This window comes from Pleurodeles waltl, chromosome 1_1 (assembly GCF_031143425.1).
Source record: "Pleurodeles waltl isolate 20211129_DDA chromosome 1_1, aPleWal1.hap1.20221129, whole genome shotgun sequence".
Taxonomy (NCBI): Eukaryota; Metazoa; Chordata; class Amphibia; order Caudata; family Salamandridae; genus Pleurodeles; species Pleurodeles waltl.
In genome coordinates this window covers 458,822,183-458,838,023 of record NC_090436.1, presented here as the reverse complement: position 1 = coordinate 458,838,023, position 15,841 = coordinate 458,822,183, and the positions used below count along the sequence as shown (strand labels likewise).

The following is a 15,841-nucleotide window of genomic DNA, read 5'->3' as shown; positions in this document are numbered from 1 at the left end:
ACTGGACAACCATCCTTGGCCAGCGGTGCAACTTGTGATATTCCCAGCACAAGTCACACTTGGATTCACGGCTTGAGTTTGATATCACAGGCCCTCCCCTATGTCAGTGACACTGGGAACCACAGGTCTCAGGTCTTTGCCATGTCCCTTGGTTTGAGTTTATCACTCAACACTAGTTTTGAAACAGAAAGAGAACGAGAAAAAGAAAGAGAATGAGAAAGAGAAAGAAAAGGGGAAAGAGAAAGAGGGAAGGAGAAAAAGAAAGACAACGAGAATGAGAAAGGATAAAGAGAAAGAGGTACGGAGAAAGAGAAAGATGGAAAGAGATAGGCGGGAGGGGAAAGTCAAAGGGAGCGGGAAAGGGTCATGTGTCGGAAGATAGAGAGAAGTAAATTGAGGAAGAGGGAGGAAGATGTAGCGAGAGTGCAAGAGAGAGAAACTGGAAGCAACAGAGAGCGAGAGAAAGGAGAGAGAGCGTAAGACAGAGTGCGCTACCTGCAGCGGCTCTGGACAGCTAGTATATCTTGAAACGTCTACTCCGAACTGCGCTGCCATCTACAGGGCACGTGCGTGCCCTCAGCCAGGCGAGCTTTAGGCTCTCCCACCCTATCTATGTTGCTGTTTATTGGCTTTAGGCTCTCCCACCCTATCTATATTGCTGTTGATTGGCTTTAGGCTCTCCCACCCTATCTATATTGCTGTTTATTGGCTTTAGGCTCTCCCACCCTATCTATGTTGCTGTTGATTGGCTTTAGGCTCTCCCACCCTATCTATATTGCTGTTGATTGGCTTTAGGCTCTCCCACCCTATCTATATTGCTGTTTATTGGCTTTAGGCTCTCCACCCTATCTATGTTGCTGTTGATTGGCTTTAGGCTCTCCCACCCTATCTATATTGCTGTTTATTGGCTTTAGGCTCTCCCACCCTATCTATATTGCTGTTTATTGGCTTTAGGCTCTCCCACCCTATCTATATTGCTGTTTATTAGCTTTAGGCTCTCCCACCCTATCTATATTGCTGTTTATTGGCTTTAGGCTCTCCCACCCTATCTATATTGCTGTTGATTGGCTTTAGGCTCTCCCACCCTATCTATGTTGCTGTTGATTGGCTTTAGGCTCTCCCACCCTATCTATGTTGCTGTTGATTGGCTTTAGGCTCTCCCACCCTATCTATATTGCTGTTGATTGGCTTTAGGCTCTCCCACCCTATCTATATTGCTGTTGATTGGCTTTAGGCTCTCCCACCCTATCTATATTGCTGTTTATTGGCTTTAGGCTCTCCCACCCTATCTATATTGCTGTTTATTGGCTTTAGGCTCTCCCACCCTATCTATGTTGCTGTTTATTGGCTTTAGGCTCTCCCACCCTATCTATATTGCTGTTGATTGGCTTTAGGCTCTCCCACCCTATCTATATTGCTGTTTATTGGCTTTAGGCTCTCGCACCCTATCTATGTTGCTGTTTATTGGCTTTAGGCTCTCCCACCCTATCTATATTGCTGTTGATTGGCTTTAGGCTCTCCCACCCTATCTATATTGCTGTTTATTGGCTTTAGGCTCTCCCACCCTATCTATATTGCTGTCTATTGTTGCAGGTCCCTCTCTAGACGAAATGCCAAGAGTTCAACTTTTTCCTCATTCGTATTAGTTGAAATCTCCTTTTGTGGGTGGTCCCAAACAGACGATGGTGTATTTAGCTCTCATGTAAGCGGTCCAAATCATCGTAGTAAACGGTCTCGGACTTTAAACAATACATGCGCGCCTATCCGACTCCCATCGTGAGAAAAGCTACTCTGTCAATAGCATGACCAGCAGCCACGGGACAGTGGCGCAGAAGGCAATGTTTGCTTTTAATTAAGTATAGTTTCCGAAATGTCCAAGATTTTCTAGAAGCGCATGATACGTCTTTGCGCCTTCACATCCCAGAGAGAAACGACAGCCCGGGGGGTATTATGTAGAGTGACTTATCCGTAGATAAAGAAAGAATGAAGACCAGAGTTAGTTTAAGGGAGACAAAAGTTGGCAGGTCGCGCGCTGCACGTTCATGTGTTTTCATAGCTGGAGCCCGCAGCGCCGAGGTGTAAGTCAGCAAAAGCGACCATCCAACCCCCGAGGCCCGGAGCTCCCAGGAGAGGGCCTGACCAGAAAGGGCGAGAGTGGAAAACATGACCCCGCTCAGGTTACCGACAATTATCCAGGGGTGTTATTCTTGGCGTCGCCTTTGGTTTACCCGTCAGAGCGGTCCCTGGTCTGTCCGGTGCTCAGAGGACTGGTGCGGTATTCCCCGTGTGTGGCTTGCATCGCCGAGGAAAAAAAACCCTCAACACCTGGAAATTTAAGTGTTCGTTTTTTTAGTGCAGTCAAAAACCGCAGACGAGTCTGAGACACCGCGCTCTTTCCCCTCAGACAAAGGGCGATTGAAAAGTGCCGCGTGAAGGCTCTGCGCCCCGGGCTTATCAGCGGACTTCCCAGAGCCTGCCAAGCCTCACTCCTCTGGGAGCCCTGCTTGCGTTTCCTCCTCGGCAACGCTCCTTCTGGACAATATATTCTGACCGCGTCTATCACGAGTCAAGAGATAGGCCTCAGAGCTGGCCGCGCCACACGGAGTGGAGGCCAACACAAGCGCCGGGCTGCAGACACTTGTTCAGTACCCACGTGTACTGCGGAGCTCGTCGGGGTTCAATGAACCAGTCAGCGTTGGGTTGAGGTAGTAAGCAGGGACGTTACGGCTACAGGCCCGGGTAGTGCTGTGCCCTAGTGAAACCAGCCATTGGGCCTTCAGCAGATTACATGATCGCGAGCTGCCCTCTAGGGATTCGACGATCATTCCTATAGTGATTCGTCCTTGTCACGACACTTTTAATGAAAATAAGCGCGTCAACTGCATTTATTCATGAGACTTAGTACATCGGCAGTAAACTGTACTTGTGCAATAATGACAACATCTCATCTCATTTCATTACTCAGTCAATGAATATTTTAATAGTAGAGGATTTTCTGTGAATGTTATCTCATGACATGACAGAATGTTCTGTTGTTGAACAGGCTATCTTCAGCATTCCGTATAATGTCTCGGACACAATCCACAGAGGAATCTGCTATTTCCCTGATGGAGCCTAAGAGGCATAACAACTGGTAATCTATACAACAATGGTGAAGGGATCAAAAGAATATGCACAGGATCACAGCTGCATTCCCACATCAGCAGAGACAGCAGGGCTTTGGGAACAGCTGGCTAAGGCTTTATTCATAGGGACACCAAATAGAACAAGCATTTGCAATGCAATGGGTCTTGTGTTTGCTCGAGTTAGAGCTATTAGAGTTGTAAACTGCTAACCAGACTTTTCTTGCTACATAAACTGAAAATTAAAAGTAAAACAGTTTCACATAAGCGAGCTGACGGCCATCATGAGCGTGAAGTAGATACACAAAAGGAAACAGAAGTTTGCTCGCAGTCAAACGTATCGGCAAAAGTGCAATTATCTATGTAAGCAACAAAAATGCAAGTATCCATGTAACCGGCAAAAGTGCAATTATCCATGTAACAGGGACGATGTCATGCAAAGCGCACGACTACTGCCTAGCGAGATCGCGCTGCCCACGAATAAAAAGAAAAAGTAGTCCAGAAAACATATGGAAAACATGGAGCTTCGTATGTTTTCAGTAGCTGGCAGGTGCGCTCGAGGAGGGCTTAACACCAGAAAAGGCATGATGTATGCATGCCTTTCACTAATGAAATCAAGCGAATTTTAAAAGGCAAGCCCACAAACCAACCAAGCTGATGGGCGTGCGGTGGGTGTAGTTAAAAGCCAACAGAGAGATTACTATAGGGACAAAGCGCTTTGCACTCACCCCTTAAAATGCAGTCAGTGTTGCAGGACAGGCACAATAAATGTGCATGAGGTAAATTTACATATGATGGATTTCAATAAAGACATTTACACCCACATTGGTTATTCTGAAATACCAAGTGATTTTCACTATTGGTGGGAGGACAATTAGGGGTAGCCAGGAGCAGCAGCTCCAGGTCCTGGACTGTGTTTTTCAACAATAGCGCTCACCTTGATATGTCTCAAGGGACAGGGATGCAGCAGGATTTGAGGAAAAAAACTGGACCTGAGAGCCCTATGCACTCTTTGTAGTTTTCAATCATTGCCAGCCTCCCAGCCCCTCAGAACCTGTAGGAGGCTACTGAAAGCCTGTAAGTGCGAAAAAGGGTCAACCCCCCTTGCCATCCATGTCAGCAAGCACTGCCATTCTGCTGAGGGAATCTCTTTGGGCCCTTGGATAACAAGTGCATTCTTCAAATTCTAGGTGAGAAGCATAACCTAGAATACAATCACATGCAAGCACTGGGTGAAGCCTCAGAAAGGCCTGCAGTCCACCATATGATCACATAAGATGATGTGGTGCTTCTATTTGCTAGGAAGTGGAATAATGTGGAAGAAAGCTGAGGCTGATACTACTTCTGATGGTCATGAAATGCAAATAAGGGGTACATAAATGGCATAATTATTACTAGATACTATGCCTCCAATTGTGAAAAGTACTAGACACTTCTTGTGTTGATGTGCACTATAATAAGGTATCTTTGTAAATGCATGATACATTTTCATACTCAAATGGAATTGCACAGCTGTTGCTAGATACCCCCATTAGGATTGTGCAACTATGTCCGGCAGTGGGTCTTCGATTACAGCATGCTTGTTGCCCTCTTAGTCAGGGCCATGAAAAAGGCTAAGATTGGCCATGAGGAATTAGCTTGGACACCTGAAATGCACAACACCTTCAGCAAGCTCAAGATGGAGATCATCTCTGGTCATCGCTGGAGAATACCTGTCTGAACAGTATCAACATCCGCTGAGTAAGAAAACAACATTGTTGCATCAGGCTTGATGGAGAAGCACTGCTGACTATTTTGGCTGGGCTCAGTACAAGGACATTCCTGAGGACTTCAGACTGTTCACCAATGCCCAAGTATCAGCAGGAGGGTCCATACTCTTCTTCACCTTTTAGACAAAAGTTAATGCCCACTGTTTACAAATAACCCAGTGGGAACTGCTTAAAATGATGAACAACGCTGAGCTCAGTCCAAATGAAATAAAGGAAAAACTTAGAGTCATCGGCCTAATAGTGATGCAACATTGGTACATCTTGGGCTTGATGACTACCTTGGAGTTTGGGGTAGATGCCAAGATCTGCATCTCTTGCTGCACTTTCATGCCTGGCAATGAATGGATAATGGAACTTTGACACTTCCCATTCAAGAACTGCACCAACTGCAGAAGGACATGCGTGAAGAAGGAGGTGCACCTGAGCAGGAGTGGTTCTCCAACTGGTACTCTTGGCTCCCCGGTGGCAAATTAGTTTGTGCATGTCATTGTTGTCATTTTTATTGTGTTATTGTTTCATGTGGTTTCCTACAGTTGGAGGTTTCCTGCTGTAAGAACGCAGTCCCCAAATTGAGTAGAGTACAGGTAGCGAGGGGGGTGGGACAATGGGGAACATACACTGTGACCATCATAACGTGCGGATCCAAGAGTGTATTTGAAGATTCAACTAGAGGGGGGAATGTTGATATGCATGATCATATGGTATCTTTGTATATGAACAATATATTTTCATACTCAAATTAAATTGCATCGCCACTGTTAAATTCTCCCATTGTGAACTCTCAGTCGACCCAAGGATGAAGGTATTTGGTCAGGTAGGCTCAGAAATTCAAGCCGGAAGTCTAATAACTGACAGGTCACAGGTGGGATAACATTTAGCCGACAGCCAAACATGCACGCAGGACAACTTAGATAAAGATCCGACAGATAGGCAGCTACACTACAATAGTCCCAGGCACCAATAAAGCACACATGGCCTGAGGGCAGCGGGCATTCCAAAACATCATAAAGTTAGATGCCACGTGTAGTTAGGCACACCCAGCCAAGCAGGATGCAACACACACAGCACAGGAGGTGACCACACGCCCCACAGGCCAGACATCTTGACAAGAACTCGCTGGTCCACATTGTGTCCACGCCAGGTCAAGGCATTCTCTCTCTGGAATTTATATTCATGACTCCACTACAATTGTTCTCATTTTATAGTTTTATGGTCCTTGAGAATGGTATAAAATGTGTTCCAAACTGATGTACTCTGAGAGACAGTCCTCAGACCCGATTCTGTAATTGCTCTCCCGGCCATAATGTTTAACTAAATGAACTGTTTCCTGCTCTGCCGGATGCCTCTTGTCATTTGCTTTTTAAGGTAAAATCTCATTTTGAGCAACATTAGTGACATTGAGGATGAAACAATTCTCTGTCCTTAAACAAAATATAACACAAAATCACATTTTTTTCCAAAACCCCTTTACTTTTAACAAGAAAGCAAACCCGAGAACGTCTTTCGCTTGTTGAGGGATTTAAGGTTATGCTTTAGTCTCCCTCCCTCATATTGACCACTATTTTACTGCACGACAGGAGTGTATATTTTTGCCACCTTAAGATGTTTTCCGCTTTTGCCTGGTATCTCTACAAAATATTAACAACCCACTTCATAATCTATCTTTTCTAAGTTACCTACCCTTGACCTCACTGAATGGAGTTTTGCTACTTACATTCAGCAAACATATTTGTTATGAAATGTCAGTGACACAAACTTTAGTTGACATTTTTCATGACCGGTTTAATTTATGAACTCCAAAACAGACAATAAGATGTGCAGAAAGAAAACAAGACTAAGACAATTTGTGTAGTTTTATTGATCCACATTATTAATAAAGAAGAGTAAAAATAAATGCATGTTCTTCTGTTAAAAGAATCGGAAAACAATAATTCCCACCATAAATCAGTCGCTGTGTTAAGCTGCCATTGAAATACAGGGCATTCCGTTGCCAGGATTTTTCTTGTGACATTTCCTTATAAAGTCACTCAGCTAAAGCTTGTTCCTTAATTTCTCATCAAGCAAGTTATAAAAGCTTTGAACTTTGGTATGTGCTACAGACTGAAAATAATTATCTTTGAGACACAAGACAGTCAATAACCATAGGCAAATAATTCAGTAACAAGCAAAAGTCTGGTGGGCTGACTGAGGGACCTTTCAATCTTTAATGTCTAGCCTTGAGGTTCCTGGTGTACAGAACTACACATGTCTGGGAGAATAATGGCTGACCTCATGTCTGTAACCACAGGGTGGTCATGACTAAAAAACCCATCAGTATTAAATTACACCGAATATTGAAAAGAAGCCATGTCACAATTAAAGTTTGGGTGCTAGAGTAGTGTGAGTGGCAAGCTGTAAAGCTAACCCATGCCACAGAACAGTAACCATCAAACCAGTGCAGCACTTTCAAAGAATGAACAATATCATCAATGCACAAACCACAATTATCATTACATTAGTCAATAAAAAGCACAATTCACTGTTGCAGAAGACTCCATGCTGAAATCTAAATTGTACATAATTGTATAAGTAAGCCTGCCTTTTCCCATTCTGGAAAAACAAAGAGACAATGGTTCCTATGGATTTACTGAAAACACTTTGATGGGTGTTGGGGGCAACAAGAACGCTAATTAAAATAAACTAAGCAAAAAATTCACAAGTAAGTACATGCATTTTAGGGAAGCAAAGTATGATCACAAACGGAAATTCATTTTCAACAATGGTGCTTTTGGTGTCTTTGTAGTGCAGGTGATATTGTGAAAAGAAGTGTAAATGTTTTTAATGCATAGGTCACAAATATGCTGACATCCTCTTGTACTTGGACACACTTAAATCAAAGGCTTAACCCTGCATACCAGTGGATGTCTTGGAATATAGCATTATGTGTGTGACAATTGCATTTCGCACATGTACACATCTTTTCACAATATCATCTGATCATTTGAACTGCTTGACGCCAGAAGCACCATTGTTGGGATGAATTCCCGTTTATAATTACATTTTGCCCTCCCAAAATAAATGTCCTTATATGTAAATTTGTAGCTTGCTTTATTTTAATTGTCGTGAGTTTCCCACCCTCCCACCGCCGACTCAGGAAAGTGTTTTTAGTAAGTCTGAACCATTGCTTCTTTGTTTTTCCAGTATTACCCCAGGTGCATAGGTACACATGGCGTTGCCCCCTGGTATGTTGTGTTCCCAATCCTAGTAGGGTGCAATGTGACTAGTACTGTATTCCTGCTGACTATTTCACAATTTGAGAAATAACTTTATCTCTTGTTTATAAATTGAACTCTGTTTATCAATGTAAAAAAAGCTAATACCGGGTAAGTAGGTGCACGTAAAAAACATATGCATACATAACCTCATGCCTGCGAAACTGCACATGACAACTGATACATCTTAAAAAATACTTTTGAAGCTAATATTTTAATGGTGAAATCTCTATGCCAGATATATTTTGCCTATGTAGTAAGAAAGTAAAAAGGTTAAACTCTCAAAAGATTTAAGTAAAGTGACCTTTGGTGTGCTCTTCTCTTTTTGTGTGAGGTTAATCTATACATGCATTACCATGCTTATCGCTCTTTTTGAAGCGTTTAAAGATCTGTCTTGCAGTGGTTTTAAGTTAAGGCTGTTTCATAGGCTCTGTGATATCTCGGGATTGTTCATTTAACATTATAACTGTTTCTCATTTGATAAAGGAATGTTTTTGTACAGGCTGGTATGCAGTGCTTGGGAACGTTGTAAAGAGCATGTATTCAGGTCGTGGTTTATGCTAAATAAAGCTATGAGTAACATTTAAAATAACCTTGTAAAGTCGGAAGCAAGAAGTGAAGCACAAAGAGTTTTTTTCTAACAAGTGTGTAGAGAAAACCCTGGGCCTCCTTCTTTTTCTGACAATTGAACATTTGTACGTCTATTTCCAAGTTGCTTTCCATTGACGGCCACTGAGTCTAACTATAGAGTCTAGTCATATGATTGGCTGTTTGCAAACCCTGCCACCTCCATCCTTTGGTGTAATGAAAGCCTGCCATACCACATAACCATGGGTTCAGCTGAAACCACTGTTGTTTTTCTTGCAGCTTTATCAGGCTACATCCTATACAAAATGTGCCTATTTCAAGTCCTCATCCTTCCGGTCTCTCACAGTGAGCCATCTTGAGCAGAACTGAGCAACACCTCATTCAGCTTACCTTGTAGGTGATCCGCAAAGCAGTATACATCATATGTTTCATTGGGGTAGCGTTTTCCATATGTCCTAATTCCTTCCTTTCCCATTTTGTCACCATAACATCTTGCCCGGGGGTTTTTGATTGGATATCTGTAAAGGTTTGTCAATTCTATGTTTTAGAATAGTATATTATGACATCTAAGTTACAAGCACATTGCATTATTTAAAGCACATACATATAGGATGACATGTCAAACTTGATACATTAAGAATGTGATGTTTATTAGTTATATTCACTTTTGTGTACGTGACTACTCTCTGTAATCTTGTCTTCTGCAGTTGCCACCACAACATATGCTTCCATTAAAGCCGCTTTTAAATGTGATTTGTGACTTCAAAGATGACGATCATGAGAAAGTAAGGAAGAGCTGTACCACTGAACATAAGCACTGAGACACTTAGTCATAAGGACACTAGTGTAGGGTGATTCCGATATTGTACCCTTTTTTAACAGTCATCACAACCCTCCCACTTCATAATAGGAAATGGTGAGGCATATCGAAATTGCAGTATATCGGTCTCGTTTTTAACATGCTAGTGCCTTTCTATGTTATGATTCTAAAATGGCCATTAGCCATGTTGAAATGGTAAAAAAAAAATGGAAGCAGGTGGGTCACAACGTACATTTGTATGCTAGTGTTGTGATTCGTGTGTACACTTGGGAACACAAAACTGCCAAGATGGCCACTGGGTCCTTCTACTTTTACAACATGGCACTCATTTTAGAACAGAAAAATGCAAATCAAAATCAACATGTGCACAGTAGCTAAAAAGAAAGCAAGCGTCCTGGTAACACTTAGCAGTCGCTGAGCCCCTGAAAACAAAAATAATAAAAAATAAACAGTAAAATAATAAAAATCATTGAGTGAGGTGAGGCTGGAGTACAGAGGTGGAGCACCCAGAAGTAATGGATGAGTAGGGGGTCTGGGTGATTAAGCACAAAGATAGCAGGCAAGGGCCCTCTGCAGGAAGCTAACTTTTAACAGTCACAATAAAAGTAATTTACCAGTATAAACACTGAGTAAATCATTTTAAGAAGTCCAAATACACAATTGTTTAGTGCTGATACCATTGCTGATGAACAGCCCTCAAACCCAGTGCATAAAGTCACCTGAAACACAGTAGACAATCAAAGGCTAGAAGGAGAGGTCCAAAAGCCCCTTTCTATACCTGCATGTGAGTATGTTACATACATATTGCGTGAAGTGTTTGGTGGTGTGTGGTACGGTTTGTGTTGTGTAATATGTGGTATGTGAAGATATGAGCTCTCAACCACAGCTAAAGCTGTCAGCAAGCTAGACCATGAACTAAGTGCGTTCTTCAGCCTGTGGTAGGCGGGCTGCTGCATGACTAATGTCAAATCACCGCATGGAGATCCGTGTTGTGCCCAGGACATCAGAGCTAACGATTCGTGCGAGGACAGCAGGCTTTTAACTATTTTTCTATTAAACAGCTCCCACCTTAACCGTAGGAGTCACTTTACAGAACACATCACTGAGGACAGGTTCATCATGCTATGGTGACATGGCTGTCCTGTGGGCTTTTTGTATTTTGCCAAGACAAATCCTTAAAGCAAAGAAAGAGTCATGTTTGAAGAAAAGTAATATTCCTGTTGCTGGGGGAATATTTTAACTTTTTTCATGGCTGGTATCACCATCGCTCACACAGCTGTTCTGGAGAGATAAAACGCTGCTGCACATGACATTAAACGGGCATCAATAGAAAGGTCATCCAATGCCATGTAAGTCAGCAATTCGTTGACAGTGAGGCTTTTCGTTGATGGTGAAGCTCCCAAGGGCAATGCACTCAGTGACACTGACATTTCCCAAATGTAAATAAGGCTTAAGAAGAGAGAGAACAGGGAGATGCACATTTTTCGTGGCTGTCTCATTATCACCTACCTCTAAATAATGTCCTGGTTAATTAACTTACATATGCACCCTAGTAACACTGTTTATCACTTAATATGTGCAACAAGGGTAGGCGGCAGACATCCCATACATAGCCAAATGAAAGCCTATAAAGGTCTGACAGGGGACATTTAAAAGGGAGAAATAGTGCCTTACAGTCTGCCCTACAACCCATGTCCTATGCAGTTGGTCTTGCTTAGCTATAAACCCAGAAGATGCCATGTGAAAGCCCATGGAAAAAACAGCCACCATACTGAAATTACTAAAACTCTTAACTCTATTATAAGTATACAGTGTTCCAGATCAACAAATATCCATCTGTATATCTACTCATACAATATACTATTTATAGTAAATGATTCAGAAACTTTTTCTAGGCCATTTGCAATGTTTGTATATGACCCGTGCTTCATCATTCCTCCCACTACTTGTTCTTAAAAGATGAGGTCCGAATAAAGATGGAATCTCAAAGTTCCCCTTTCATGTTTCCATCTTGTGAATAAGGTTTCTTACACTGACATTGCATGTACTTTTTTTTTTTCCTAATCCCAACCATGAGTGGAAACATGACACCACTTAAACGTTTCCTAGCAACATAAATAACTGACCATTGCAAGCAAAACCGTTAAAGACATTGAAATATATATTTTACCTCCCTTATTTGAAACACGGGCTATGAGATATAAATTATGGTCTTGGCCATACTTTCCTTTGACGAATGTGTAGGATTTACCCACCAAAATCCAAGAATCAATTAACACCCTTGTACAAATAAAAACATGCATTAAAAAACTGAGCAACAAAACATACATAGGTTATAAGTAAAAAGCACCAAATAACCAATTTTGCTGTCCTAGTGAAGCAAACTATGATGATGCAATCCATATGTCTCACCTTACGCTTTGGTCTGCGAGCCAGCCTGCATCACACTGCTCAAAGCCGTCTTCAAATGCTGCTCTCATCTGCTCAGGCGTGGCGATGGCTGCTCCATTGTCTTTGCAGGCCCGCTTAGCATTCTCAAAATTCAGTGTGTACCTGTCAGTGGAGGCACGATAGTGGAACACAACACCTGTAAAAAGCACAAACAAATGTGAAGGTCTGAAGAAAAAAACGTTTCCATAGACACTGAAGAATTACTTGCAATGCACATTGTATGGTGACTAATACGTAGCACTGCTCAGTGGCTTTAGAAGTTTTCAAAACTATCATGACTAGAATGAAGTTAACCAGGGAGTAGAAGAGTAAGTAAGACTATATTAGTAAGCGTGCAAAAAAACTCTATGTGGAAAATCACAGCACTGCATACCGCAAAGGGCACAAGATTGTACAGCACCAGATTTAGCAAGAGGCAGCCACTGATGATGTCATCAGCAGTGCTTGGACTAAAAATGGCTGTTGTGCATGATGCCACTCTTGGGCTATGCAGCAAAGGTGAGCCAGCAGTGCCTCGCACAGGATTTGTACCCAAGGTGCACCACAGTAAGTGTAGACAACAGCAAATGGGACAGATGTGTAAGATGTGAGTTTGAATGTAAATCATATGTTGTATACTGGCAGAGTATGCAATATAGTGTTTGACCTTCTGATTGCAACTGGTTTCATGTAGGATTTGAATTTAGGGCAAAATCAGCTCATGCTGCATTAGTAGACCTCACGTTATCCCAAAATGTATGTATGTTTTTTCACTGTTCTACCGAATATAAATGCATATTCCATAGTGCTGCACAAGGCTTCAATTGTTGCACGAAACACCTTTTGCGAGCGAAACTCGATCATCACCACTCTTTGCCCTGTGTCGCACTTGTTGGGAGCAAAAGTTGATCATCGCTGCTCTTTGCACTGCATTGCACCATTTTGTGTGTTTTTGAGTCACGCAAACGGCCACCACAAACTTTATATAGTCCTGGGTCTTGATTTTACCTTTGTGCAAACACCTGGTATTATCATTAGCAAACATAATAGTACTAATAAGGAGACGTTTGAAGAGATGTCACCAGGGACTCAGACTGCTGATCATGAGATAACAAATGAAATCGAGACAACACGTTTACTACTAATTTCTCAGTCTTATCAGTCAATCATTGTTCTTTCTAGTATATCTGGACACCCACGCAACTCTCCTATGGTTGTGGAGAGACGCTGTTTCTTTGTGGCAATCTCTTACACAAAACGCAGTGACACCTAATAAGAACATAATACAATTTGTTTAGAAGTGCAATACTTCAGCATTGCAAAATGGGATGTAAGCTTGAGATGTGCTGCTGTTTAAGTGACTTTCCATTTTGAAATGGGCTTTTCCTGATTTGATAAGGTGGTTGGACCTGCTGATATTTGTTCACATTAGACAGCTTGCCCTGCAAACTCTCTCCACCCATGATAGGTTCAGCGTGTAAACCAGGGGGGATGTAATTGACATTTTGCACCACCCCTGCAATTTGGGGAATGAGGGGTTCAGATATAATTTAAACCTACTTGCCACTAAAGGGTTCCCTGGGCCCCTTCTTACACCGGGATAGTGATCCCTGGAGCACAGCCAAAAAACAGGGCCAGTATTGTGCTACCTGCCTCTCTCTGTCCGAGGAACCCTGTACCTTCTGGTTAAAATAACAGAGATGAAGAGATTTCGAGTGGCCCTCACCCCACAAAGGGAAGAGGTGGATCTGCACATCCAGCCAGAGTATTTGGTAAGTCTAACATTGTCAGTGTGGGCACAACTGCACAGGCATATAAAGAGTGTGTGCCTGCAAAGCATTATCCGAAATTGTGTATATAATTTCCCAATCAGAACTGAATTGTGGCAAGGACAGAAACAATCCAACCTGGCTCCCTAGGAATTAAAAAATGTACATTTAAATACTATACTATTAATGTCCAAAATATGGCACAGCATGTATTGGTGTGCACATATTTGACTGTTTATGAATACATGCACAAACATACACAAATATTGTGCATAGCAGTTGATGTCAGAGAAAACTATTTATCTTTTCAGGTTGATCGGGTATTAGAGGTTTTAATATCTTAAGAAGATGCCTAGTAAGTGTAATTCATTTCTGAATCATTGGAAAGTGGAAGGACACGGCACATTGGAGGTGGAGGGGCAGGATGGCTCAGCGATCTAGGTGTTCACTGAGTCACAATTTTGAATCCCCACAAAGCTGACCTCTATCCCTCTAAGGTCTTCAAATTCAGTGCTGTTAAATTGGGTAATAACAACCCTGAAGCGCTTCGAAGTGTAGAATGAAGTGCTATAAAGTATTATGAACCATTATTCCAGAAAACCCATGTAACCTTCGGTAATAGGCACTGAGCACGTTTTCAGAACAGTTCTTATCCTACTGGGACCTGACATTTTGTGGAGCTCGACAGAAATGCATTATTCTTAACATAACAAAAGTGCTGATTTTAAATACAATTGCTTTGATGCAAGTAATGCACTCGGGTCAAAAGGGTGCCTTGGTACATTGGCAGAACATCCGCCGCCCTCATGGTGCTTTGGACATTCGCTTTGTCCACCTTCTTTTGATTTGACCTGTCCGTTTGACCTTTCAGCTCAGCGTGGACATCTCTTCATTTCCCAGGGACGAGCGAGGGACTTGAAAGGGCCCATTAGGTGAATGAAGACGAGACATGAGCTAGAGGAACTGTGCACCAGGCTAAGATAATTAGCAGAACTCGTGGGGCTCAGGCGATTGAACCCTTTGTTTAGGAGTGCCACGAACACTGAGGAGAATGGGGGATGCGTGGCCTTTTCAATGTTCAGGCCTCCCCTTCTACGTACTTTTATTTGTCTTCGAGAAATGGGCTCCTTCGAAGGAGAGCAAGTAACTAATGTAAACTTGCGCCCCGAAGGACCGTGTTTCTTGAAATGTTGGCAAAGACGGCCCTATAATCACAGAAGGAACGTGCCAGGGACGGCACGCAGCTATTATGTTGCATCGAAAATGCAAAAAAGGAAAGTGAATATGCTGATCGGAGAAGCGCCTGTAACACGGACTCGCAGAAACGCACGGAATGACGACACGGAAGGTCTGTTTCCCTGCTCTGAATATTTGCAGAGGGGTTAGTTTTACAGCGCAGTTTAGTTCCTGTCACACAATATAACCAACGCAGACGGGAACACGGAATGTAAAGGCTGCTAACCAGCGCCACACCCACCAGTGCAATCCTTTCCCTCCACTACTCTGGGTGGTCTACACGTTTACTCGCCTTCTGACACCCTCTGTAGCTGCTGTAGGCGCACTCTTCTTTATTTTACTACTGTTCTGCCCCTTTATCGCCGTTGAAATGCCAGACATTGACTTCTTCTTCCGTAAATTGGAAATTGCTCCGTGCTACTCCTAATCCCACCCAGCCATGGGTCCACTTTCAACCTCACTTAGGGCCTAGATTAGATATTGACGGACATGTTACTCTGTCACAACTGTGATGGATAGCCCGTCACTGAAATCGAAACACCATAGGAAATGATAGGATTTTTGTGAATGACCTTCCCAGAAATGTGTACCACAATGGAGTTCCTTTAGTTATGATGCATAATTTATTTGGCACTCTAAGCCTCTCAGATATGAGAAATAGTTTATAGTTCATCAATAAATTAGGGGTCACCAGTATTAGGCAAAGGCCAATTTTAGTTACTGTGTACACCTTCCTGTGTGGGCCATACAAAGTCTTAACACATTTCTGGCCGAGATCAGATACTAATGAAGAAATAAGAGCAAGGCCGCTTGAGCGATGCCTAACACCAGTTACTTCCAAATCTAATGTAAAACA

At 42.5% G+C, this 15,841-nt stretch overlaps 1 protein-coding gene across 1 annotated transcript in view; it reads right to left on the bottom strand.

Annotated features, from left to right (window-relative positions):
* Window positions 1-15,841, bottom strand: part of LOC138285162 (versican core protein-like) — a 151,430-nt gene that overhangs the window by 94,590 nt on the left and 40,999 nt on the right. Inside the window, exons 4-5 of the mRNA XM_069224767.1 lie at window positions 11,963-12,137; window positions 9,121-9,248 (exon numbers count right to left, since the gene is read on the bottom strand). Coding sequence (XP_069080868.1) covers window positions 9,121-9,248; window positions 11,963-12,137 — 303 coding nt within the window. The remainder of the gene's footprint in view (window positions 1-9,120; window positions 9,249-11,962; window positions 12,138-15,841) is intronic.